Here is a 25,838-nt window from a genome sequence, read left to right as displayed (position 1 = left end):
TTAGTTCATTTTTTAAAACCCAGTTAAGTCATTAGATTCTCCCTTTAACCTCAGTATGCTCCTGACATCTTCAATAATCTGGCATGGTATAGATTCTGGAGAATCTATACCATGAATTCCAACCATGCTGGCCAGTTGGACACTGCACTTTTTCAATGGTCAACAAAGAATTCTTTATTCTATATGGCCACTATCTCAAACAGTGATGCAGTTGACACATGAGAACTAATTAGAGAGAAGGAGCTAGGTCAAGTCAATTAAGAGGGAAATCAGAATGGAGGGGATATGATACACTTGGGAAGATCTTGTTGCTCAAGTAAAGTTGGAAAAACAAATCTTATATTGTTTCCTGCCTAGGGTGAGTGTCCTCCACCTGAAATTCAGTAACTTACCACAGGACACAGCTGCACACAGATCTCCATAGTTCTTGAGAAGAACATGAGAGAAAGCAACCATTTACCATGTCATTGTTCCTCTGGAAAATGTCAGCTTCATTGCAAGAATATTGTAGTAAGTGAAAAAGGTTTCATGATTAATACTTCTGCTGTATTTGCAGAAAGAAATTATTGTCAGACCCCCAAAGAAATGCATTACTATTCTTTCTAACCTATACATGCTTCTGTAACCATTTCTTGGGGGGGGAATGGTTGGGAGGGGGGATTCCATTGCGGGGATATACGTGTTGTGATTCAGGGTCAGCCTGTGGGTTCGGCAGTTGGGTCGGATGACTCAGAGGAGGAGGAGGGGGGTGTTGAAGAGCTTGCTGATGAGAGCCCTCAGCCAGGCCCCTCCCACCTGGTCACGACAGAGACCCAGCTGTGTGAGCCTGACAGCGTGGATGAAGATGACCCACAGCTGGCCCTGTTCAAGGATGCCCGACGCAGGAGGCAGTCAATCAGGAGTAAACAGAGGAAGGCAATGGGGCACCTCAGAAGGAGGCAGAGAGAAGCCACGCCCTAAACTGTATAAAAGGGGAATGCGTGGAAGGGCTGGTTTGCTGAAGGCAACCGCTTGAAAAGCTCCTGTTTCTTGGTTCGTGTCTTGTTTGTTTTTGTATCAATAAATTTGGCAGGCTTAATTCCAGCTTCTTGCCTTCTTGTAAAAGGGGTTGTCCCTGCCTTTTCTGCAGGGCCGGTAGCAGGCTGGTACAGAACAATACGATATGCTTAGCTTTGCCCATTCCCCACTGCCCTTTTCCCAGGGGAAGGAATGCAGCCAAATACCATCACCCTTATCTGGAAGACGGTTTGCGCTTTCAGCCGGAGGGGAATGAAACCGAGAGGCCTTGAAGAGCACACCAAAGGAGCCAGTTACCAAAACAATATGCCATCTATGGATTGGCTGAGAGTTAAATGACAGTGGGACCCTGGGGGGGGGAGGAGTAATGAATACTGCTTTTGATATACTGCTTGTGTGGGCTATTTCCTCAGACCTTGCTTTGCTTCCTTGCTATTGCTAACTCTCAATAAAAAGCTATTTTTGAGATAATGGCCATTTCAAGAGTTCCGCTTTTGGCAGGTCCTTACAATTATTCATAATGTGTAACTATAGATCTATCTAGCTATAAATCTAACTATAGAATTTCTATTCATCAAGTTTAGTAAATAAAGTCACAAAAATAATGTTTATTTACACTACAATAGCAGAGATGTTTCTAAAGCATGGGAGAAGCACAAATAAAGGTATTACAAAGTTAATAGCAATAGCACTTAGAGTTATATACCACTTCACAGTGTTTTCCAGCCCTCTCTAAGCAGTTTACAGGGTCAGCCTATGGCCCCCAACAATCTGGGTTCTCATTTTACCGACCTTGGAAGGATAGAAGGCTAAGTCAACCTTGAGCCTATGAGATTCAGACTGCCAAACTGCTTTCAGTTGGCAGTCAGCAGAAGTAGCCTGAAGTACTACATTCTAACCACTGCATCACCACAGTTCAATAGATGCACTTCAAAAACATCCAGTCATGTATAACTTCTTCAATGACTCTTCTACAAAAAAAAAAACAGTTGCTAAACAATTTTTATTTTCCCCTCTGAATTTTTTTAAATATTGAGATGTCTTCAGAAACTGGTCTTGTAAGAGGTAGTGGAATACCAGCCATCAAATATGACATATTGTATTCTAAAGGGACATGGTGGAGAAGTTGATATGCTAGACTTCCATGTCCAACAGAGCAGGGCTAATTGAAGCTGGGTGAAGAAGGACATTGTGAACTTCTGTAATTAACCTCTAGGTGGATCAGGACTTCTCTAAGAAAATGCTAGGCAGCATCAGATGGGAACGGGTGCTCTAGAGGCCTTAGGACAGCGTTGCTTATACTTTAGGTATTTTCCTGAGCACCTGTTCAATCTTTCTCTTGAAAACCCGTGCAATGAGGAAGACCATTAGGTCCATTTACAATTCTGCTTCTTGATACCTCTAAATAAGTCATCACTATCCAAATGTGAGTTAAGAATGAAGTGATTATAGAAAAATGATTCACTCATGTGAAAGTAGCTGCTGATCTCCACATTTCTAATAACTTGGAATTCCATTGAGAAATGATGACATAAATTTGGTTATTCTCCATGGTAATCCCAAAGATGTTTTTTCATGAGGTAACTGTACTTTCTTGTTGCCTCATGAAAAAGCATCTTTGGGGCAACAGTGATCTGGATGACTGAGAATCTCCATAGACATTTCTATAGTACAGGGTGTCAAACTCAATTTCATTGAGGGCCGCATCAGCACTGCGGTTGCCCTCAGGGGGCTGGGTGGGTATGGCCAGGGTGGGCGTGGCCTACTGGGTGGGCGTGGCTAGAGTGCATATGGCCTACTGGGTGAGCATGGCCAGCTCGCATCAAGGGTGCCTGTGGGGGCCTGGGCAGGAGTGGGACAGATCTGAGGGTCTCTGGCAGAAGGAGGGTCTCTGGGCCAGTGCCAAGGCAGTGGGGGCCATTCCCTCACTGTTTCCAGGATGGCTTCGCGGGCCATATGAAACCACTTCGTGGGCCAGATCCGGCCCCCGGGCCTTGTATTTGACATGTCTGCTATAGTACCTTTTAAAATTGTTAAAAGGGATTCTCACCCCAGAGTTTCAGCAGAGCAGTTTTAATGTCCTTGTTTCTAAATGTGTATATCACTGGATTCAACAAAGGGGTGATGGTGGTATAGAACACACTTACCACACTATCCATGAAGTCCTGAGATCCTAGCCTCATATAATGATAAAATAAAGGCAGGTAGTATATGAACACCACAGTAAGATGAGCAGTGCACGTGGAGAAGGCTCTCTGCCGTCCTTCACTGCTACTGATCTTCAAAATGGCTGTGATGATATAAGCATAAGAGGCTAGGATGAGGAGAAAGCAAGTCATTGTTATAAAGCTCACATCAGTGATGCTCATCAACTCATTAAATTGTATGTCAACACAAGGGAGCTTCAGCATTGCAGGAATGTCACAAAAGACATAGTCAACATAATTGTTCTCTCCATAAGGCAAATGAAAGGTGAGTGATGTCAGAAGTGCAGAATTGAGGCTGCCTCCAATTATGGTACCCAAGGAGAGGAAGAGGCAGGCTTTCCAGCTCATAATGTTGGTATAATGGAGTGGCTTACAAATGGCCAAGAAGCGATCATACGCCATCACGGTGTAAAGAAAACATTCTGCACATCCAATGAAATGAAAGAAGAAGAGCTGAGACACACATCCTTCAAAAGTGATGACTTTTCCACCATGTGTGAATCCTGCCATAACTTTGGGAACTACCACAGCTGAGAAGGCCATGTCCAGGAAGGAGAGATGACACAGGAACCAGTACATGGGCTTGTGTAGTTGAAGATCAGAGATCACCAACCCGATGATCAAGGAATTTCCAGAAAGAGTCAAGATGAACATAATTGAGAAGAAGAGAAGCAAGGGGACCTTTAGTTCTTCTGGATATGGAAACCCAGAGAGGATAAATGTATTTGGTGCTGTTTGATTTGGACACTCCATCAATTGATTTAAAACCATCTCAAATATTGGCCATCAATTATTTTTTTTAAAGTTACAGTTATTTTTTTTTCTCCAGGGAGAAACATCTAACACAATTATGGATTCAACTATAATCAACATTTCCCCAGTAACTGTGATGCAGAGAGAAATATCTTATCTCAAAAAATTGCCAAACATAACTATTGATATCAGTCAGAGAATTTCCTAGCTAAAAGTAGGTAGAATTTATTTTGAAATGTGTCCTCCATTGTATACTGAAGTATGTTACCTGGTTCTTGTTGGAAGCTTGTACTTTTTACCATGAATTTCGTATCTGCAATATTTTTTTTTCTATGCTCTGTTCAGCCATTTATAAGAACAAAATGGAACTATTTGAGGTGCTATTCGAAAACTGAAATTCCTTTTGTGTAATGATTATGTTGAAGATGTACCGATCTGGTACTGTTATGCAAGTATGATGGGGTGGATGAATTGCATATTTTTATTTGTATATCTAAATAGTTATTTTTGGCTTATTAGTTTTATAAGCCAATTCGACTCACTTTAACTATGGAAACATTTAAAAATTGTGCAGTAAATAGAAGGTGAATTAGGATTAAGCAAGCTTTTCCCCCCAACCTCCACCCAAATCCTTCTATTTTAACCATTAAAATACTTTCAGTTAAGAATGGATTTGATCAGTATATCTCTGTGGATCAACACTGGATTTCTGGAGGTGATTTTTTTTCTTCTTCACTGTGCCATCTTTTTTTTACCTGTGAATTGGTAGGATCCAGGCTGAGAAAGAAACCTTGTGAACTAGAAAATTGTCCTAACATTTCCTTGGTCTTTCCTTCTGCTTAAGGAGGGCTGGGGTTATTCTAATCCTTTTCTTATTCTATTCCATTTCTTTTCTAGATGGATGTTGAAATAGTTATTCCCAACCATTAATTCACTATTTAGGAGAGACCTCTGGACATTAACCTATTGCTTTTGATGGGACAGCATGATTTTGGGTTATTGGGTGTGGGAAAAATAGAGGATCACAAAATCCTGTACAATAAACAATGGCAGTGTCATTTCTTAATAACACACATGCCAATATAGTGAGATCACACCATCTTCAGATTTGGTGTTGAAGCTGACAGTTTTTTCCCCCCACAAATACAAGAAATAAAAAAGCAATAGTCAGAAGTGCTCAACTCCCTTCACACAACTGCGTTCTATGGTCTTCACTGTCCTCTTGATCTAGGAGTTAAACAATTTGTATACTTTTTGCTGTAACTTCACAGATCTCAGTGATAAATTACAGAGGTTCACAAGTCATCTAATTCATAAAAGCATATGTAACTCATAGAATTTACTAACATGTGTGATAGTTTTTCTGTAAACCTTTGAGTGCTGTTACCTGAAAGACAATATTGATAGAACTTTTGAATCTCACTTAACAAGAAGCCACCAGCAATTATTTTCTTGATCACTTCAGACAATAATTTCAACATTTTCTTTCTGCATGGAAGATCCTTGAGAGATTTTTCTCTGAGTAGATCTGTCTCTTCAATGACAATAAGGTCATTTCAGCTGCTGCAAACATAGCTTCCTCCAGATTGTGGATACAAATGAGCAGTGCTTTTTTTGTAAAAGAAAAACGTGCCGGAACTCACACATGTTATACAACCTGCCTTGCCTACCCTACAAGGTTCCATCCAAAAAAGGTGCCGGAACTCCGTTCTGAGCGTTCTATGAGGAAAAAAAGCCCTGCAAATGAGTTTTCTTTGCTAAGAGTAGTTTGAACCTGCTGCATTAAAGCCAGCCAAAGAATTGATGTGTGGTAGAAGCTTGTGGTGAAGCAGTAGGCATGAGCTTAAATGTACTTCAGAAGATGGTAGAGAACAGGAAGGCCTGGAGGAACGTTGTCCATAGGGTCGCGATGAGTCGGACACAACTTCTCAGCTAACAACAAACAACAAAGAAGCTTGTGGAGATCCAAAATGTCCACATTAGGCTTCTTTCTGAGCTTCCCTGGAGCTTCTGACTTGGACTGAGATGGTCCTTTACACTTGCACATCTAGAATATTTGGAATAACAGAGTTGGAAGGGACCTTGGAGGTCTTCTAGTCCAACCCCCTGCTCAGGCAGGAAACCCTACACCATTTCAGACAAATGGTTGTCTAGTCTCTTCTTAAAAACTCCCAGTTCCATCTGGCACACCTTGATGATCTGTGAAGAAGATAGTCCCTGGCATATCAGAACATGATTTTGCCCTGGGAACTTCCTTTCATATCTTTATCCTCTGTGAATCCCAAGCTTCCTCTCTTCCTCAGAGACAGAACCATGTGTCCTGATCACACTCCAGTGAGCCAATTACAGGTGACAGAAATTCCCCTGAGAAACTCCTTTGCAAATAAGGCATAAGGTCCAAAGTGCATACCTAATTTCATTGCTGGTAGGGTGAAACGATTTATGGAGTAAAACTGTTCCACTTCGTGAGGGGTTTTTTGACCCAAAGGAAATTAATACCTGGAGAACAGTTACTGCTAATAACAGTCTACTTATTCTCTTTTCTTGATGTTTTCTGTGGAAAGAAACACCACAAATATGAAGAGTTTTAGCTGTCTCACTGCTAGGTTTGCTGTTAGGTGGACCTTTAAACTGTCATCAACAGCCTTCTGAATTCAGATGTGTCCAGTATTTCTCTATTTATTTAGGGTGACCACTGGTCGCCTTCATGCTGAAATAGAGCTTGAACCTCATGAGTCCTTCACTAAATACATCTTCCCAAGAAAACAAACTGCTGGCCCAGCTATTAATCATCTGGATTCCAGGAATGCTGATTTATAGAAGAAAATTGCATTGGCATCATCTATGTCAGATGCACAGCCATATCAATCCACTAAATGAATAAAGTCAATTAGGGTAGACCGGTATATTTCCTGTGCCTCAAAGGCAGTCTGTGCACACACTTTGTGAGTTCAGCTATAAAAGGGAGAAAATGGGAACAACCTGCCTCCAGAAGTTGTGAATGCTCCAACACTGGACGTTTTTAAGCAGAGACTGGACAGACATTTGTCTGAAATGGTATAGGGTTTCCTGCCTGAGCAGGGGGTTGGACTAGATGACCTCCAAGGTCCCTTCCAACTTTATTACTATTATTGTTATTGTTGTTGTCATTGTCATTGTTGTAGTAGCTGTAGTCATAGTAGTCGTTATTATTATTACTATTGTTTTTTATTATTATTATTATTATTATTATTATTATTATTATTATTATTATTATTATTATTATTATTATTATTATTATTATTATCCTGATTCAGATAAATAGAACTTCTGGAAAGCAAGGAGACCTTGGGAATATAGAATTCAACCAGATGTATGCTTAGATACTTGTTTAATTCAAGTAAGCCATTGGATTCTTCCCTTAGCTTCACTATCCAGATCTCACTGATTTGTATTTTCAGTGGGTTAGGACGCTGAGCTTGTTGATCAGAGGGTCAGCAGTTTGGCGGGTCAAATCCCGAGTGCCGCATAGCAGAGTGAGCACCTGTTACTCGTCCCAGCTTCTGCCAACCTAGCAGTTTGAAAGCACGTAAAAATGCAAGTAGAAAAATAGGGACCACTCCGGTGGGAAGGTAACAGCGTTCCGTGCGCCTTTGGCATCTAGTCATGCCGGCCACATGACCACGGAGACGTCCTCGGACAAGCGCTGGCTCTTTGGCTTTGAAACGGAGATGAGCACCGGCCCCTAGAGTTGGAAACGACTAGCATGCATGTGCGGGGGAACCTTTACCTTTACCTTTTATAATCCCATTAGTCTGTTTGCAGCACAGATTAAAGGGATATTATCATTTGCACAAGCTTATAAAAAGGAATTCCCTCCCCCCCCTTTCTGTAAGCTTGACTTTGCCTTTGCTATCAATAAAGCAATTTTTGCTTCAACAAAGATGTGCTCGTCTCTGGTTTGAACAAAAGCAAATACCCACCTACAATGCCAAGAGCAGGATTAAAAAAATGCCCTTCCAATTTTGAACAACAAAGTGTTTAACAGATCTAGGCTTTTTTTCCCCCTGAATCTCTTTGGGAGGTTTTAATTCTGCTTCTGAGCTGATTCCCACTTTTGTCATGTGTAGATAGGATAATAAAATCATAGAGTTTGTTGGGAGTATGTAGGATATGGATATGGAACAACCCATTGCTTCCTGCAGGAATTCAAATTAAGGGTTCTCAACAGAGACTTTCTAGCTTAATAGAGCAGAACAGAGCAGAGAAAGAAGGGACCTTGGAGGTCTTCTAGTCCAGCCTGCTGCTCAAGCAGAAAAACCTATACCATTTCAGATAAGTGCCTGTCTAGCCTCTTAAAAGCCTCTAGTGATGAAGCACCCACAATTTCTGAAGGCAAGGTGTTCCAGTGGTTAATTATCCTTGCTGTTAGGAAGTTTCTCCTTAATTCCAGGTTGCTTCTCTCTTTGGTCAGTTTCCAACCATGGTTTCTTGTCCTGTCCTCTGGTCCTCTGGAGAATAATTTGACCCCCTCTTCTTGGTGGCATCCCCTCAAATACTGGAATACTTCTATCATGTCGCCCCTGTTTCTTCTTTTCTTTAGACTAGCCAAACACAAGTCCTGAAGCTGTTTTTCATGTGTTTTAGTCTCCAGGCCCTTAACCATCTTAGTTGCTTTTCTTTGCACTTTTTACAAAGTCTCAACATCTTTTTTGTAACATGGTGACCAGAATTGGTTGCAGTATTCCAGGTGTGGTCTCGCTAGAGTTTTATAAAGCGGTGCTAATACTTTGCGTGATCTTGATTCTATGCCTTTCTTTATGCAACCCAGGATTGTATAAAGTGAAAAGATAGTTTTGCTGTTGAACTGCTCTTCCTCTTAGCATATGTTTTTTTCCCCGATAGTCATTCTGAATCTGTCTTTTCATAGTTTCATAACATGGAATTTGTCTTCTCCTAAGGAACAAGAGAAAACATCTCCTGCCTTTTCTAGTTGACTCATTCTACTCCAGGTCAGGATTCCTCTGATCTATTGAAAAGTTGTGGGTGCCCCATCACTCAAGAAGAGACTGGACAGCCATTTGCCTGAAATGGTATATGGTCTCCTGCTCATGAAGGGGCTTGGATTAGATGAACTCTAAGGTCCGATCCAAAAGGGACGCAGTGGCTCAGTGGGTTAGGATGCTGAGCTTGTCGATCAGAAGGTCAGCAGTTTGGCGGGTTGAATCCCGAGTGCCAAGTAACAGAGTGAGCGCCTGTTACGCGTCCCAGCTTCTGCCAACCTAGCAGTTCGAAAGCACGTAAAAGTGCAAGTAGAAAAATAAGGACCAGTACGGTGGGAAGGTAACAGCGTTCCGTGCGCCTTTGGCATCTAGTCATGCCAGCCACATGACCACAGAGACGGTCCTCAGACAAGCGCTGGCTCTTTGGCTTTGAAATGGAGATGAGCACCGCCCCCTAGAGTTGGAAACGACTCACACACATGTGCGGGGGAACCTTTACCTTTACCTTAAGGTCCTTTCCAACTCTACGAGAGTAATGACATTCATTCAGTTATGGATTCTCTTCCTTCTTGCTGTATACACAGTTTAAAAATGGCTAGCACTTTTCCTCCCTACATCCATTGTATGCATTTGTCTGTTGGAAATTTGTATCCATGTACTAAGAGAATTTAATCTAAATAGTCCATGTCAAATCTGTGAGTCTGTACCTCTTTTCTACTTGATTAGAGAAAATTGATCTGGTTAATGATCTGTTCATTAACCCCTCATTTCAAATAAGCTTCCCTAGACTTGGCCAGCAGAGGTGCTGTTATTTCTTTCCTTGGAAACCAAGGGAATTCTCACTGCTCTGACCTCGAGGGAGACAAAAGAATAAAAAGGCAAAGAGGTTGTGATAAGGACACTAGCAATAAATTAGCTTGTTGCAACACTTTATCAGAGCTATATAGGAAGTTCCAGAGCTGCTACGCAAATAAACGAGTCAGAAGAACAGTCCAAATCTTAAACCCATCAAGGATCAGCTAAGAGTCACTGCTATATTGAGGTTCTCTGGTGGGCCAGCATTAAAAACAGACTTCTCTGAACTCACGTTCATGAAAAGGAGCGTTGCTGATTTCAACTAGACATTGATGAAATGAAACTGTGAATTTCTAGAAATGTGTACGAAGAAATTGAAAAGAATTCTGGAATGGACAAGCTTTTAAATGCTCTACTTTACACCAGATAGAGAGGTAAGAAGGTATGTTATTAGAAACATGGAATTCTTAAGCTGGAATGGGACTTTGAGATCTTGGATCCTGATCTTCTGCTCTGTGCAGGAATCCAAATAAAGTCAACCTTTTTTTTTGCTTCTGCTTAAGCACCTCTAGTGAAAGATAAGCCCATTTGTGTCACTGGTTAGGCTATACATAATTTATACAGAATAATATAGTTGGAAGGGACCTTGAAGGTCACTTAGTCCAACCCCCTTCTCAAGCAGGAGACCCCATATCATTTATGACAAGTGCCTGTCCAGTCTCTTCTTTAAAGCTTCCATTGACGAAGCACCCAAGCACAACTTCTGAAGGCAAGTTGTACCATTGGTTGATTGTTCTTACTGTCAGAAAATTTCTCCTTATTTCTAGCTGAGTCTCTCCTTGATCAGTTTCCATCCATTGTTCCTTGTCTAGCCTTGGGGGTGCTTTGGAAAATAGGTTGACCCTGTTCCTCTCTTGGACAGCCCCTCAAATATAGGAACACTACTATCATGTCATTCCTGGTCCTTCTCTTCTCTAGACTAGCAGTTCTCGCAACAGTTCTTCATATGTTTTATCCTCCAACTCCCTACTATATATTTATTATATAACCATAAGCCCTCATTTATTATTAAAATAACAACCTTAGCCTGCCTTGGATAGACCGCTTGCTCTTGCCTCCTTCGTGGTTATAAGAAAATGAGGATAGATGCAAAATGTAGATGATCTGAGCAATGGCTAATGGAAGCAATAATTGAAGCAATACTGTATGAAACTACTTGTATTCAGTAACTAGAGTTTGGTTGATGTTCCACAGAATCTTCCATTCTCTTCCTTGGATTCCTTTAATTATTAGATTTTTATAGAGTGCTAATCCAAAGGAAGGCCAGGGCAAATCTCAAAATGGTTTGCCTTAACCCCTAAAGGTGGCATCTAGCTGAAATTGTTGGTCTCTAGAATCTTTGCATTTCCTTTTAATTAGACAGAGCAGCTAGACCACTTAAGAATATTTGTGATGGCAAAGATCAGTTCTGCAAGATTTGGGTTTTTTTATTGAAAAGTTTTATAAAAGTTACAAAAAATCCCCAAAACCAACCCACCCCAACCCCCCCTCTCCCTCCCCCACTTCCCAGAACTGAGTACAGGGTTACAAATATAATAATCATAATCTAACTAACATTAACCAACTATATAAATAACCAAGTTCATAATGCGCTTTAACTCCCCTTTAACATAAATAAAATAATACATAATAATAATAAAAAACATAAACAAATTAAAATCCAAATTATTAAACAATACAATATCCAAATTATTAAACCATACTAATACTAAAAATAGTAATAATACCATATACTTAAAACTAATAAAAATTCCAGTATAATAAACTATTAATAATAATAGCAATTTAAAATTTACTCATAGGCTAAATGGAACTTTTTAGTCCCATATTTATTCTGAATATAAACTATCCATCTTCTCCAGACCGAAATGTATCTTTCTTGTGAATGATCCTTCAAATAAGCAGAAATCTTAGCCGTTTCTGCTAAATTTGACACTTTCTTTCAAATGTTCTCTACATTTCTGCAAAAGCACCTCATATCTAAATAAATTTTCGTTCAAGCTCCAAGATCTTCTGTTCCCATCTTCAGCAAATAACTCCAACCATACAGGGCTATGATCCGACAATGTTCTAGAAAAGATCTTGGCATTCTTGACCCTGAAGAAAAGATCAGTAGTAATTTTAAAAAAATAAATTCTGGAAAATGATTGATGCCTATCCGGAAAAAAAGTGAAGTCTCTGTCTTCCACATTCCGTTCTCGCCAAATATCTCTAAATTCCAAATCATCTTTCAAATCAAAAAAAGCTTTTAGGTAATTTTGAATGATAAGGGGCTCTCTCTTCATTTTGTCCACATTATAACAGTTTGAGGTAGAATGGACTGTGGGTGAATGACCTTGACTACTATACCACATTGATTCTATCACTGAATTATGGTTTGTTCCATACCAAATATTTTTTCCCATCTTTAAATGGGGGAGTAAAATACTGTAAGTCATAGCACCCACTTAGAAATTTTGTACATTCTGGATTTTTTAAAAAAGATATTTCTTGGAGAATTAGATTTTCTGCATTACCCAGATATTAATCCACATGCTAGCTCATCTACTAAAAGCTGTCATCTCCCTGCCTCTCCTTCAATTTTTGTATGTAGATTTGTATATATCAAGGAGGTCCCTTGTTAATATTATGTAGAACACTTGAAAATAGGGGAGAGTTAGGGATTAACCTTCAATTTACAACAGCATTTCATTGGGTTTCATCTATGTTCTTTTGAAATTCAAGTTTTTTCTCTGTTTACTGGAGACACCAGTCTTCAAAATTTGGAGCAGCCCCTCTCTCTCGTTGAGCACATCTGTATTGGAGTTTGATTTAGTTGCCTTTCCCTAGCCTCTTAATTTCATTTTTGCTTAAACTTTATGCTGTTAAATTGAATACACATTCTGCGTGCCTGTCCATATATCTATCTATCTATCTATCTAATCTCTCTCATGCCTGCCTGGCTACTTGGCTGTCTGTCTGTCTGTCTGTCTGTCTGTCTGTCTGTCTGTCTGTCTGTCTGTCTCTCATCTCTATCTCTATCTCCAGGGCTTTTTTTGTCATAGAACGCTCAGAACGGAGTTCCGGCACCTTTTTTGGATAGAACCTTGTAGGGTAGGCAAGGAGGGTTGTATGACATGTTTAAGTTCTGGCACCTTTTCTTTTACAAAAAAAGCACTGTCTATATCTATAGGTAAAGGTAAAGGTTCCCCTGCACATGCGTGCTAGTCATTTCCGATTCTAGGGGCCGGTGCTCATCTCCGTTTCAAAGCTGAAGAGCCAGCGCTTGTCCGAGGACGTCTCTGTGGTCATGTGGCCGGCATGACTAGACACCAAAGGCACACAGAACGCTGTTACCTTCCCACCGTAGTGGTCCCTATTTTTCTACTTGCATTTTTACGTGCTTTCAAACTGCTAGGTTGGCAGAAGCTGGGACGAGTAACAGGCGCTCACTCTGTTATGCGGCACTTGGGATTCGACCCGCCAAACTGCTGACCTTCTGATCGACAAACTCAGTGTCCTAACCCACTGAGACACCGTGTCCCTGTCTATATCTATATCTATATCTATATCTATATCTGTATCTGTATCTGTATCTGTATCTGTATCTGTATCTGTATCTGTATCTGTATCTGTATCTGTATCTGTATCTGTATCTGTATCTGTATCTGTATCTATCTATATCTATATCTATATCTATATCTATATCTATATCTATATCTATATCTATATCTATATCTATATCTATATCTATATCTATATCTATATCTATATCTATATCTATCTATCTTCTATAATCTATTTATCACTTTGAACAACTGATGTGTTCCTTTCTTTTGCAGATGAATCATTTACATCATCAAGCTGATACCCTATTTCACTGTGCCAATATGGAATGCGAAAATCAAACAAGAGTTTACCATTTTATCATTGTTGGGTTCCCTTACCCTCATGATCTCCAATTTCTTTTGTTTGTCTTCTTTCTACTTATCTACCTAATGACCTTCTTGGGAAACCTTCTTATCCTCTTGGCAGTGGCATTTGAACCCCAGCTGCACAAGCCCATGTATTGGTTTCTTTGCCATTTATCTCTCTTGGACATGACTGTATCCTCTGTGGTGGTACCCAAGATGGTGGCTGGATTCCTAGAAGGGGGTGGCATCATCTCTTTTGGTGGCTGTGTGACCCAGATGTTCTTCTTTCACTTCCTGGGATGCACTGAGTGCTTTCTTTACACTGTGATGGCCTATGACCGCTTCCTGGCCATCTGCAAGCCACTCCACTATGGCAACATCATGAACCCCAAAGCTTGCCTCTGTCTCTCTTTAGGAACCTTGTTTGGTGGCTCTGTGCATTCCATGATACAAACCACCCTCACCTTCCAGTTGCCCTATAGCCATGGCAATCAAGTAGCTTACATTTTCTGTGACATCCCAGCTGTCTTGAAATTAGCCTGTGCTGACACCTCGCTCAATGAGATGGCCACCTTTGTAGACATTGGTTTCTTGGCCATGACTTGCTTCCTCCTTATCATCACTTCCTATGTCTACATCATCTCAGCTATTCTCAGGATTCGTAATGCTGAAGGACGACGTCGAGCATTCTCCACTTGTGCTGCCCACCTCACAGTTGTGATGACTTACTATGTTCCCCTGGTATTCATCTATCTCCGTCCAGGGTCCCGAGACCCATTGGATGGAGTGGTAGCAGTCTTCTACACCACAATTACCCCACTCCTAAATCCCATCATATATACCCTTAGGAACAAAGAGATGAAAAATGCATTAAGAAAACTCTGCCTCTGGCGTTTGTTGAGACCCAGTTGAGGGCCTCAGTCTTGTTCATCTAATGAAATCATTCATTTATTTTATTGGAACAGCATGGGGCAAGATAACAGCAACCCAAGGGTCATTGATACTGTATGTTACTTGAAGATAAAGAAATGTTTTGAAGAACTAAATAATTCCTTATAATTGTGGGGCAGGGGGAGGAAAAGGAATTGGGAAACTGTGGCATTAAGAAAGGAACAAAAAAGACTAGAAGTCAGGTTCTGTTAGGCATAAAGAATCAGGACCATACATTAACTTGTATGTCAAAGATTTATTGCTGAAGCCTATACACAAAAATTTGGTCAACTTACATTCAGTACTGAATCGGTCTTAGAGAAGGGTCAACGAATTCAAGAGGGCTTGGACTAGAGTCATTTGTGTCAATGTAACAATTCTAAGCTGATGACAAGCTTCACTCTACTTTCCATCTGTGCCTGCTCTTCTCCTACACTTTGTTTTGGAAGTTTCTCTTTCTTACCCACCTGCCAAGGATTTTTGAATTGTTTGAAGTATTTTATTGCAAATAATTTAATTTAATTTAATTTAATTATGGGACTTATACTGTATGTCGCTCTATCTCCCGAAGGACTCAGGGTGGCTAACAACAATAAAACAACAATAAAAACAATAAATACAAATATTTAAAAAATATTAAATTTACAAAGCCCCTGTCAGGACCCACCCCAAACCACGTCTTAGGAAGACAAAAACTCTTGGAGTCAGGTTTTTAGTCCAAAAGAAATCTTTACTATGACATGCTCGGTTGTAGGAAATGAGACAGGGCTTAATATTTCCACGATGTAAACCCTTATAAAGAGTTCCCGGTTTAACCCCCCTTAATCCCCATTTGGTCAGTCCCCCCCATCCTTCCTCTCGTATCATCCATCTCCTGGGAAAGAGGAAGTTAGGACCCTTTTGTTTATTGCTGTCTACCGTGACAAAAACCAGATGCTAGCTCCCCCTTTTGTTTCCCCAGTTCAAAAGGCTTCTCCTTTCCTTTGAAATGCCTATTGCCGGTTCAATACACATCTATCCTCTTCTCTTCGGGAGATGACAGAATCCATGGGATAATGTTTGAAACATTCCATTTATGAATATGATATAAATGGATTCTGACAGTCCGCTCTCCTTAGAAGAAAGATGTGTCCATCTGTAGGGGGAGAAAAGAAAAGAGAAGAAAAAATAACATGTGTAAATGTTAACTTGGTTTGTTTGGATATTCTGTATGAAATCTCTTAAGCAGCTTTGGTGCTTTAATGTGGTGTTTGCTGACCCATTCATTTTCTGAGGAGGGGAGGTGTTTCCAAGCCACTAGATATTGAGTTGTTCCATGATGTCTCCTGGAATCCAGAATTTCCTTCACCTCGAAATGTTGTTCTCCTTCCACCATGATGGGAGGTGGTGGTGGTGGAATTTTTGTTCGTAAGGGAGATTGTTGTTCTCCCTTTATTAGACTGCAGTGAAAGATTGGGTGTATTCATCTAAGATTTTTAGGTAGTTCTAATTCAACTGTTACTGGGTTTATGATTCTTTTAATTGGAAAAGGTCCAATGTATTTTGGTCCTAGTTTTTTACAGGGTTGGAGAGACTTAAGGTATTTTGTAGACAGATATACCATCTCTCCCACCTTGAACGGTGTGGGATCAGATCTTTTCTTGTCTGCCTGTGTCTTGTGTGCTAATCTAGCCTCTGTTAATGCTTTTCTGACAATAGGCCAGGTGTATTGTAACTGAGCAATCCATTCCTTTAGTTCTGGAATTACCGGTTCTTTTGGAGTTAGATCAGGTATGGGGTTGAAGCCCTGTCTAATGTCAGGACCCACCCCAAACCACGTCTTAGGAAGACAAAAACTCTTGGAGTCAGGTTTTTAGTCCAAAAGAAATCTTTACTATGACATGCTCGGTTGTAGGAAATGAGACAGGGCTTAATATTTCCACGATGTAAACCCTTATAAAGAGTTCCCGGTTTAACCCCCCTTAATCCCCATTTGGTCAGTCCCCCCCATCCTTCCTCTCGTATCATCCATCTCCTGGGAAAGAGGAAGTTAGGACCCTTTTGTTTATTGCTGTCTACCGTGACAAAAACCAGATGCTAGCTCCCCCTTTTGTTTCCCCAGTTCAAAAGGCTTCTCCTTTCCTTTGAAATGCCTATTGCCGGTTCAATACACATCTATCCTCTTCTCTTCGGGAGATGACAGAATCCATGGGATAATGTTTGAAACATTCCATTTATGAATATGATATAAATGGATTCTGACAGCCCCATTATTTACTAAAACCAATAAAATAAAGCAATATTAAAACCCCCGTCTTCAGTCCAGGTCGGCCAGTTAGAAAAGGTATGTCTTTAGGTCGCGATGAAAGAACCGGAGATCTGGGGCCATCCGAAGTTCTTGGGGGAGCTGATTCCAAAGGGCAGGCGCCCCAACAGAGAAGGCCCTCTGTTGTCTGGCCGACGGCACCCTGAGGAGACCCTCTCTGTGTGAGCGCACAGGGCAATGGGAAATCTTTCCTGGCAGCAGACGGTCCTGCAAATAAACCTATTGCAATTGTCTGTGCTAATGGCAGATTATGACCGGGGATCTCCAATGTACAAATGTATTCTTATTCTCTAGATGGAGCAGTATCTAGGATCTCAAACTATTCTCCAGATTATTTTTATCTGGCATCTGCTTTCACATGTATCCCACCGATGTCATGAAGGCTGCTGTAAGCTGCTCAAGCTGCTTCCCCTCTAGCTGAAATTTCTGAAAATTGACTTCTTGACCATCTTGAAAAACCAGGTTTTCCCATTTGTTCCTTGCTTCTGCCATGCATGAAATTCTAGCAATCCTTTTCTGGGTTTGTGGTCTTTTCCTTTCTCACTGAATAATTTGCCTGCCACAATTTCTTCTTCGTTAGGGGAAGAAAAAAATAAATCAATGGAAACTAATCAATGAGAGAAGCAACCTGGAATTAAGGAGAAACTTCCTAACAGTGAGGATAATTAACCAGTGGAACAGCTTGTGGGTGCTTCATCACTGGAGTTTTTTAAGAAGAGACTTGACAATCACTTGTCTGAAATGGTATAGGATCCCCTGCTTGAGTAGGGGGCTGGACTAGAAGACCTCCAAGGTCCCTTCCACCTCTACTCTATTCTGATTATCAAGGTCATGCAATATAGCCTGCTTGGAGAACAGTTCTTGAATGTAGTTTGATTTCATAACGCTCACATTGAGTTTGTTTCAGGGAACAAGACGTGTCTGTTTCAGGTATTGGTATCATGGAAATAAGACAATTTTTGCAGGTTCCTCGGTACATTTTTTTTAAAAAAGTCAAAATTCCCCCTTTCCCCAAGAGTCACTTCTGAAGAGGAATATTTTAAATCATCAGGAAATATTCACAAATATGGGTTAATGGTGCAGATATACATGAGAAGGAAAACATTTGCTTCTCTTGTTATGCAGTAAGAGGGAAAGGTTTTGTCTAGAAGCTCAAGAAATGAACAATTCATAAGTTTGAAGCAAAAGAAACCACTTAGCGATTGGTAGCATTCTCATTGCTCAGCTATTGGTCAATGAGGACCAGCTCTAGACTTGGAAACATCACCATCTGCAAGAATAAGATGGCGGAGCCTGGAATGGCTGCGGCTGCATTGGCTCTTGAAGGCGAATAGTTTTGGGAGGGATAGTAAGGGCTAGAGGCCACATGATCAGGAAGATTTTAATGTGTTTGAGCAACATGGTGGAACTAAGGTAACATACGACATACGAACTGACAATCTTTGCTGGCCTGGCGAGTTTCTATTTGTTTTGGAACTGTTGGTGAGACCGTTAAAAGTCGTTGGCGCTGTTTGAATTTGTTCTACCAGCAGCAAGATCTGACTGCTGGCCCAGTGATGGATTCTACTGCAAATCAGGGCTGTTTCCAGAGGAGGCAGAGGAGGAGAGGTCCTGGAGCTTATGGAGCGAAGGAACTGGATGAGGCTGTCGGCAGGCCCAGAGGAAGAGAGAGAGGCTTTCGGAGGAGTTGGTGGAGGCGGCAGCAGTGTGCTCCAGGGGTGAAAAGAAGCAAGGCCTCTTTAAGGAAAAGGTGGAAGAGTCAGGATCAGAAAAAGGAAAGAAGGCGAGGTTGTCAGAATACAAGCGAATTTGAGGGCTAATCCACATGGAGCCCCATTTCCATCTGTCCCGTTTGCCATCGTTCACTCCCTAGAGACTAAAATGGACCATGTGAAATTTGAGCGGGCTCCGAACGAGGAGTATATATCGGAGGTGGTGACCCTTTGAGAGCTGTATGCAACGAAATTTCATTTTGATGTATGCCGATTGGTGTACATTCAAAGTGACAATAAAGTTATCATCATCATCAATAACCAAGAGGCAAATATTGCAATGCAAACCCTGACTGTTCTGCACAGGCATGCAATCTTGTGTCTCAGATATGAAAGTAAGGAGCTTGTGTTGTGACGTAATGACACTACTGTATGGTCAGTATTGGTCACTTATGTTTGCAAGTGTCTCGCAAACTAAAAAAAAGGTAACTAAAGGGCTAGAGGCTAAAATGTATGATGAACAGTTGTGGGAACTGGGAATGTCTAGTTTAACGAAGAGAAGGACTAGGGGTGACATAATAGTAGTCTTCCAATATTTGAGGGGCTGTCACAAAGAACAGGAGGATGACCTATTCTCCAAAGTACCTGAGTCAGTGAGTGAGCATCCAATCACCACTTCCAGAAAACTCCAAAACTATTGATTTGGTTCCAAATGAATGAATGAATGAATGAATATGGACAAACAAATAAACAACTAACTCTCTTTCCATTCCATGGGTGGGTGTGATTTACAAAAGGCTGTCCCCATTGTTTCCTATAAGAAGGCATTCCATTTTTATCATCAAACTAGATAACCCCATGACCCACTGGGTCATTGCTTCAGAGATATTTGCTTATCTAAACAAATAAACAGAATGATCATGGGCAAGTAATGAGAACAAAAGTGGGTTCTGATTTTCTGCTGGCTTCCTCACTGACTTTGCTTGCAGAAAAAGGGCAGGGAGCATCAGAAATCACCATCATGTGACTACATCTGATCGTGGAATGGGACAACTCACCATGGCCAACTCGCAACTGCCAACTCTCCACCACCAATTTGCTGAGCACCTTGCCATGGGACAACTCAAGACAAGATAATTGTATGGTACTCTCTTCCTCTCTTAATATTATTAGGGTGATCATCTGCCTCTTTCTCCTTTCTTAGTTTTATTAAAACAATTGGGATATATTATTATTATTATTATTATTATTATTATTATTATTATTATTATTATTATTATTATTATTATTATTTCAGATGTTCAGACTGGATTTGGCATTTTTGTCTACCTATCAAGTCCTTACCAAGGACCGGGAATAGGCAGATCTGGATGTTTGATGGTGTTACAGATATTGTCACAGGATGGAAGCTGTTCCTAGTAAGGCCGCCTTTTGCAACTGATTGATGGCAAATTTGTCAATACCAATGGGGTTCAAGTGGCTCTCGAGTTATTTTGGGATTGCACCCAAGGCACCAGCACCACCAGCACTACCAGCACCTCCTCCTCCTCTTCCTCCTCCTCCTCCTCCTCCTCCTCCTCCTCCTCCTCCTCCTCCTCCTCCTCCTCCTCCTCTTCTTCTTCTTCTTCTTCTTCTTCTTCTTCTTCTTCTTCTTCTTCTTCTTCTTCTTCTTCTTCTTCTTCTATTATTATTATTATTATTATTATTATTATTATTATTATTATTATTATTATTATTATTATTACAGATCTAGAATACAGTTATTTCACATTGAGTTGGCTGCAGCAAGTTGGCCCATGGTGAGTTAGCTGTGGTGAATTGGCCATGGTGAGTTGTCCTAGAGTCTAGACCCACTGAACATGATATTGTGGTGGTGCTTCAAAGCAGCGCAGTACTACTGCATGGCCACAACTTTGCAAGTAAAGCAAGTCTGAAGGTCCTTAAAATTCTAATCCAACAAGAGTCATGGGTCCCAAATTTTGGATGAATTCTTTAAGTTAGCCCATTTGTGAACCTTCAACTCAGAAATTGCTGCCCTAGGATTGAAGGTTACAAAGAGACAAACAAATTGAAGGTTACAAACAGACAAACAGACAGGAGAGTTTTAAATGGAACTCTACTTTAAGCTACAGAGTTCCAGTTTCAAGATTTAGTCTCTCAGCCAATGGGAATTAATCAAAATGGCATCTAGCTATGCAGCAGAACCCTGGGGGGACAGAAAGTTACATTTCTTCTTGTTCAAACAATCCTTACAGAGAATAGGAATACTGTTTTGATTTTTCCCAATTGTGCCAGATGTCAAGGAGAAAGAGGGTCAGGAGGCTTCTAAAAGATGAAATTTGCTTTCTTATGCTTCCCTTTTGGGTTGCTATAGCCCTAGAGAATTGGACTGTGACAGTTTAGAACATAAAAAGTCACAGACTGCATCACTTAAACGCAATGGCTAGATAGAATATTGAGAGACCGTTTTAGGTAAGACAAGTACTGTATATCGGAATATAAACTTGTGATTTCATTGGGAACACGTAAACCTGGGAAGCTGGTTTGAGATTATTTATATTCAAAGGTGGGATTAGGAGTGGGTGTGAGAAGGGGGGCAAATTCTACTCAATTTAAATGCAGAGACTTAAGCTTAGACCAACTGTTTTTTGGGGGTTGGGGGTTGGCTGTTATTTAATTTTTAACACAAGTAGAAGAACTCAATTATTCCATGTTTCTTAGCAACAAGCAATGTAACAATTTAGGAAATTTATTTTCACCTTTTAATTCCATTGGCAATCTGGGAATTTTCTCATAGTATGCATTCTAAAAAAGGTGTCCCCCCCTCTCTTCACAGTTTTCTTTGCAGTTTCCAGAACAAAGTTATTCTTAGGAAATAAGAGAATAACACAGTTGAAAGGGACCTTGGAGGTCTTCTAGTCCAACACCCTGCTCAGGCAGGAGACCCTATACTCATTTCAGTATGAAATGAAATGAAAAACCAGAGGAAAAATCAGTCTAGAAGAGTCGACAAATACTCAGTAGCCAGTAGCCATGGCAGTTTGACAGGGGATCCATTTTAAAGGTTGACAGCATCAAAAAAAACCCTCTTATTAAATCAGTGTCAAGGTTCCGACGGACGAACCCAACGAAGTATGCATAGCTGGGACAATCCAATCTCTAATGCAAAACTTTCTTGAGCAAATCATTTTGGCATGGATGAAAGGAAAACCAGCTCCCACCCTCAACTGGAGTGAAAAATCAGTATATTAAAAGTATAGAGGTTCCCTCCCCCCTAATAGTGCAGGTCACGTTCTCCAATGAAGTGTCATGCAATTATTGTGAGGGAGTATTTTTGTTCTCACTAAACAACACTTGAGTGACCTTGGTTCTTATGCCTTGGCAGTCCGATGTCCCAAGCCTGCATTGCATTCTTCCCTCCCCTCTCCCTGAATATGTAGGCAAGCTAAGAAGCAATAATGGATGCCACAGCATAGGTATTCTTCGAGGCTTGACAATCAGCCTGGAATCTGTATCTCCCTGTAACCTCCCTTTCCGGGAATAGTCTACATTTGACTATTGCTAGAAGGGCAAAATCTATTCATATCCTGCTTCAGAGGGCATTGAATTTGCTGCTTTAGGAAGTCCTCTTCTCTCTATGGTAACCCGGGTCTTAAAACAATATTAATACTGTATTTTTGATAAGAAAGAAAAAAAAAGTTTAGGCACCTCACCTTTGAAATGGAGACATCTCATAAATGAATTTTCCTTTTTGTCCCTCTCCCATCCCTGTCAAAACCTAAGTATGGACCCCCATACTTTGTTCTATCATGAAACTGCTTGTGGGTCACTTGTATCTGGAAAATGTCAGCAAGCACAACGCAAGCTAGGAAAATCTTTGTTTCCAGCAACCCATTGCAAAAGCTCCTTGCAACGTCTTTTGCAACAACATCTGAACTGCAGAGCTGTGGCTTCAAATCCTTTTGGATGTGGGTTTTTCCCTGATGGACGAAGCCCCCAGTGCTCCTTCCATTTGAAATATGATTGCAGTAATACTCCCGCCCTCAATTGCTGCTAGGTTGTGGAAAAGATGGAAGAGACAATGCAGAAGTCAACACTTCTCAGTCAGTCTTGCATCCTTTGATGATACACTATTCCATCATTAGTGTGATGGACTACTGTGAAGCATCAGGAAGGAGGGAGCACATTCCAAGGAGGAAGATGAGATAACAGACAGCACAGTCCAGACATGAAGAGAAAGAGATTTGAGATAATCTCTCCCTAGAATCTCCCAGGGTATATCCATTAGGGTGAGAGTAGTAAGGGTTTAGTCTGGTAAGATTCTGTCTGTAGGGTCTAAGCAAATAACTGATCTGAACTTAGGCTGGATTATTCTATGTCTTTCTTGGAACCCTGTCCAAAAAGGAAAGGAGAGAAATGTGAATTTGTTCTGCTTTTTTCATTTATTGAAGTTTTATGTTGCATTTTAATCATTCAGGATTGGTTTTGCAATATGTGTGCACTTTGAAATGAATATATCGGAGGTTGCATTATAATCTATCTCTGTATCATTTCTCTCTCTCTATCATCTCTCTCTCTCTCTCTCTCTCTCTCTCTCTCTCTCTCATCTGTCTCTATCTCTATCATCCATTTCTATCTCTATCATCTGTCTCTATCTGTCTCTATCTCTCTCTGTCATCTGTCTATCTCTATCTCTATCTATCATCTCTATCTCTATAATTTGTCTCTATCTCTATCATCTGTCTCTCTATCATCTGTCTCTATCTCTATCTCTTATCTCTATCCTGTCTCTCTATCTGTCTATCTCTCTCTGTCATCTATCTCTATCTATCTATCATCTCTATCTCTATCATCTCTCTCTATATATTATCTCTCTCTGTGTGTCATCTGTCTCTATCTCTATCTTTATCATCTGTCTCTATTTCTCTATCATCTGTCTCTATCTCTCTCTATCATCTCTATCTCTATCATCTCTATCTCTATCATCTGTCCCTCTCTCTATCATCTGTCTCTATCTCTATCTCTATCATCTCTATCTCTATCATCTCTATCTCTATCTCTATCGTCTCTGTCATCTATCTCTCTATCATCTATCTCTATCTCTGTCTCTGTCTCTATCATCTCTATGTCTATCCTCTATCCTCTATCTTCTGTATCCTCTATCTCTCTATCTCGCTAGCTTGCTGGCTATCTATCTAGCTGTCTAGCTATCAAATAAATTCGTAGCTTGATCATCTGTTCCAATTATTTGCCTGATTTCACAGTTCCTGCTTCCCAGATTTTGATGCCCTTCAGACTGCTACAGTTTCTAGCAGATGGATCCAGATAATCAAACCAAAGTGAGTGTCTTCATCCTTGGGGGTATACCGAACACCGCCCAATTTCCCTTTCTTTTCTTCATCATCTTCATGGTCATCTACTTATTGACAGTGCTAGGGAACCTCCTCATCCTAGTCACCATTGTGGCGGAGCCCCATCTTCATGGTCTCCCCATGTACTTTTTTCTCTGCAATCTCTCCCTTCTGGACACCTTCCTCTCCTCGGTCACTGTGCCCCAAATCCTGGTCAGTTTCATAGCTCCTAGCTACAGAGCCATCTCCTTTGGAGGTTGCGTCCTTCAACTCTACGCCTTCCACTTTCTGGCCAGCACTGAATGTTTCCTTTATACTGTCATGGCTTATGACCGTTACCTTGCTATCTGCTGTCCACTGAACTATACCACGCTGATGAACAGAAGAATTTCCTTGGGACTTGTAACTGGCACATGGCTTACGGGTTCATTTCATGCAGCAATACATACCACTCTAACTTTCCATCTGCCTTATTGCGGTCCTAATAGGGTTAACTATTTCTTTTGTGACATACCGCCTGTGCTAAAGCTGGCTTGTGGTGATATAACTGTGAATCATGCCGTGATAAGGATAAACATTGCTCTGGTGGGTTCTGGTTGCTTTCTACTGATATGTATTTCCTACACCTACATAGCTTCTGCTATTTTCAACATCCAGACGATGGAAGGAAGACATCGGGCCTTTTCAACCTGTAGTGCTCATCTCACTGTAGTGCTACTATATTATAGCCCCGCCATTTTTATCTACATGCAACCAGCTTCAAGCTATGCCATGTATGGGATGTTGGCGGTGTTCTACGCCATCATCACTCCTATGTTGAACCCATTCATATACACACTGAGGAATAAGGAAGTAAAGAGGGCTTTGAGGAAATTGATTGTTGGACACCTGATTTTGGAAAAAAAGATAAGCTTGGGGTACTAAAATCAGAGCTCGAAATCCTTTCTTACCTTATTGAAATTATTTGGTGTATGTTGTTTTTCATTATTAATTTTTCATTAGTGATACACTGAGCATTAACCATACAACCACAATAAATGTTTTGTTTATATATTTATCATTTTTGTTTTCTTCTTTTAATTGTTTGCTCTCCTTTTTCTTTTAAAAATGATTAATACTTTTTTTTTAAAAAAAGGTAGGATGGGCAACTGAGTTGAGAAGTTAGATTAGAGAGAATAAGAAATACCTAGTGTTTTATTCTCTATCACAATAATCAAAAGCCACTACTTTTCCATCCAGGGCATGAGAGAGAGAGAAAGAGGAAGGAAGGAAGGAAGGAAGGAAGGAAGGAAGGAAGGAAGAAAAGAAAGAAAGAAAGAAAGAAAGAAAGAAAGAAAGAAAGAAAGAAAGAAAGAAAGAAAGAAATCAAGAAAATGGATTATTGATAGTGTCAAATATCACCTAGACCAGGGGTAGGCAACCTCGGCTCTTTTATGACTCATAAAAGTCAGCTATGCTGACTCAGGAATTCTGGGAGTTGAAGTCCATGAGTCATAAAAGAGCCGAGGTTGCCTACCCCTGACCTAGACCATGTAATGATGCAAAGAATTTTCAACCTAAATGTCATTTGGGCTTCTGAATCACCAGGACTGCTAGACAGACAGATGAAAAGAGCCTCCACTTTGATTATTGCTCATTAAATATTAAATCAACTTTTTCCTATATTTTATTTTGCTGATCAACCATCCAATTGGTAGACGATTTAATAAATAAATTAAGTTAAACAAAGAAGATGCTGAATTAGACAAAGTTACTGCTGAGATCCTTTGGTTTTCAAATACCTCAGAAGACAAACAACCGAACTCTTTACACGTGTGATAGGGCTGCTAAGAA

The 25,838-nt window shown here is 40.5% G+C and overlaps 3 protein-coding genes across 3 annotated transcripts; 2 read left to right on the top strand and 1 right to left on the bottom strand.

Moving 5' to 3' along the window:
• Window positions 1-3,050: 3,050 nt before the first annotated feature.
• LOC310649058 (olfactory receptor 10G6-like) lies at window positions 3,051-3,977 on the bottom strand (the record flags this gene model as incomplete). Its single annotated transcript, XM_083377316.1, has 1 exon — window positions 3,051-3,977. The coding sequence occupies one exon, from the start codon at window positions 3,975-3,977 to the stop codon at window positions 3,051-3,053; it is 927 nt and encodes a 308-aa protein (XP_083233442.1).
• Window positions 3,978-13,683: 9,706 nt separating this feature from the next.
• LOC310649057 (olfactory receptor 10G6-like) lies at window positions 13,684-14,619 on the top strand (the record flags this gene model as incomplete). Its single annotated transcript, XM_083377315.1, has 1 exon — window positions 13,684-14,619. The coding sequence occupies one exon, from the start codon at window positions 13,684-13,686 to the stop codon at window positions 14,617-14,619; it is 936 nt and encodes a 311-aa protein (XP_083233441.1).
• A 9,350-nt stretch (window positions 14,620-23,969) lies between these two features.
• Window positions 23,970-24,929, top strand: LOC310649055 (olfactory receptor 10G7-like; the record flags this gene model as incomplete). The annotated part of the gene is made up of 1 exon (XM_083377310.1): window positions 23,970-24,929. The coding sequence occupies one exon, from the start codon at window positions 23,970-23,972 to the stop codon at window positions 24,927-24,929; it is 960 nt and encodes a 319-aa protein (XP_083233436.1).
• Window positions 24,930-25,838: the final 909 nt, after the last annotated feature.

The sequence above is a fragment of the Vipera ursinii genome (genome assembly GCF_947247035.1).
Source record: "Vipera ursinii genome assembly, chromosome: Z".
In the NCBI taxonomy this organism is placed as follows: Eukaryota; Metazoa; Chordata; class Lepidosauria; order Squamata; family Viperidae; genus Vipera; species Vipera ursinii.
Note: the sequence above shows the minus strand (reverse complement) of the source record. Positions and strands in the feature narration are given on the sequence as shown.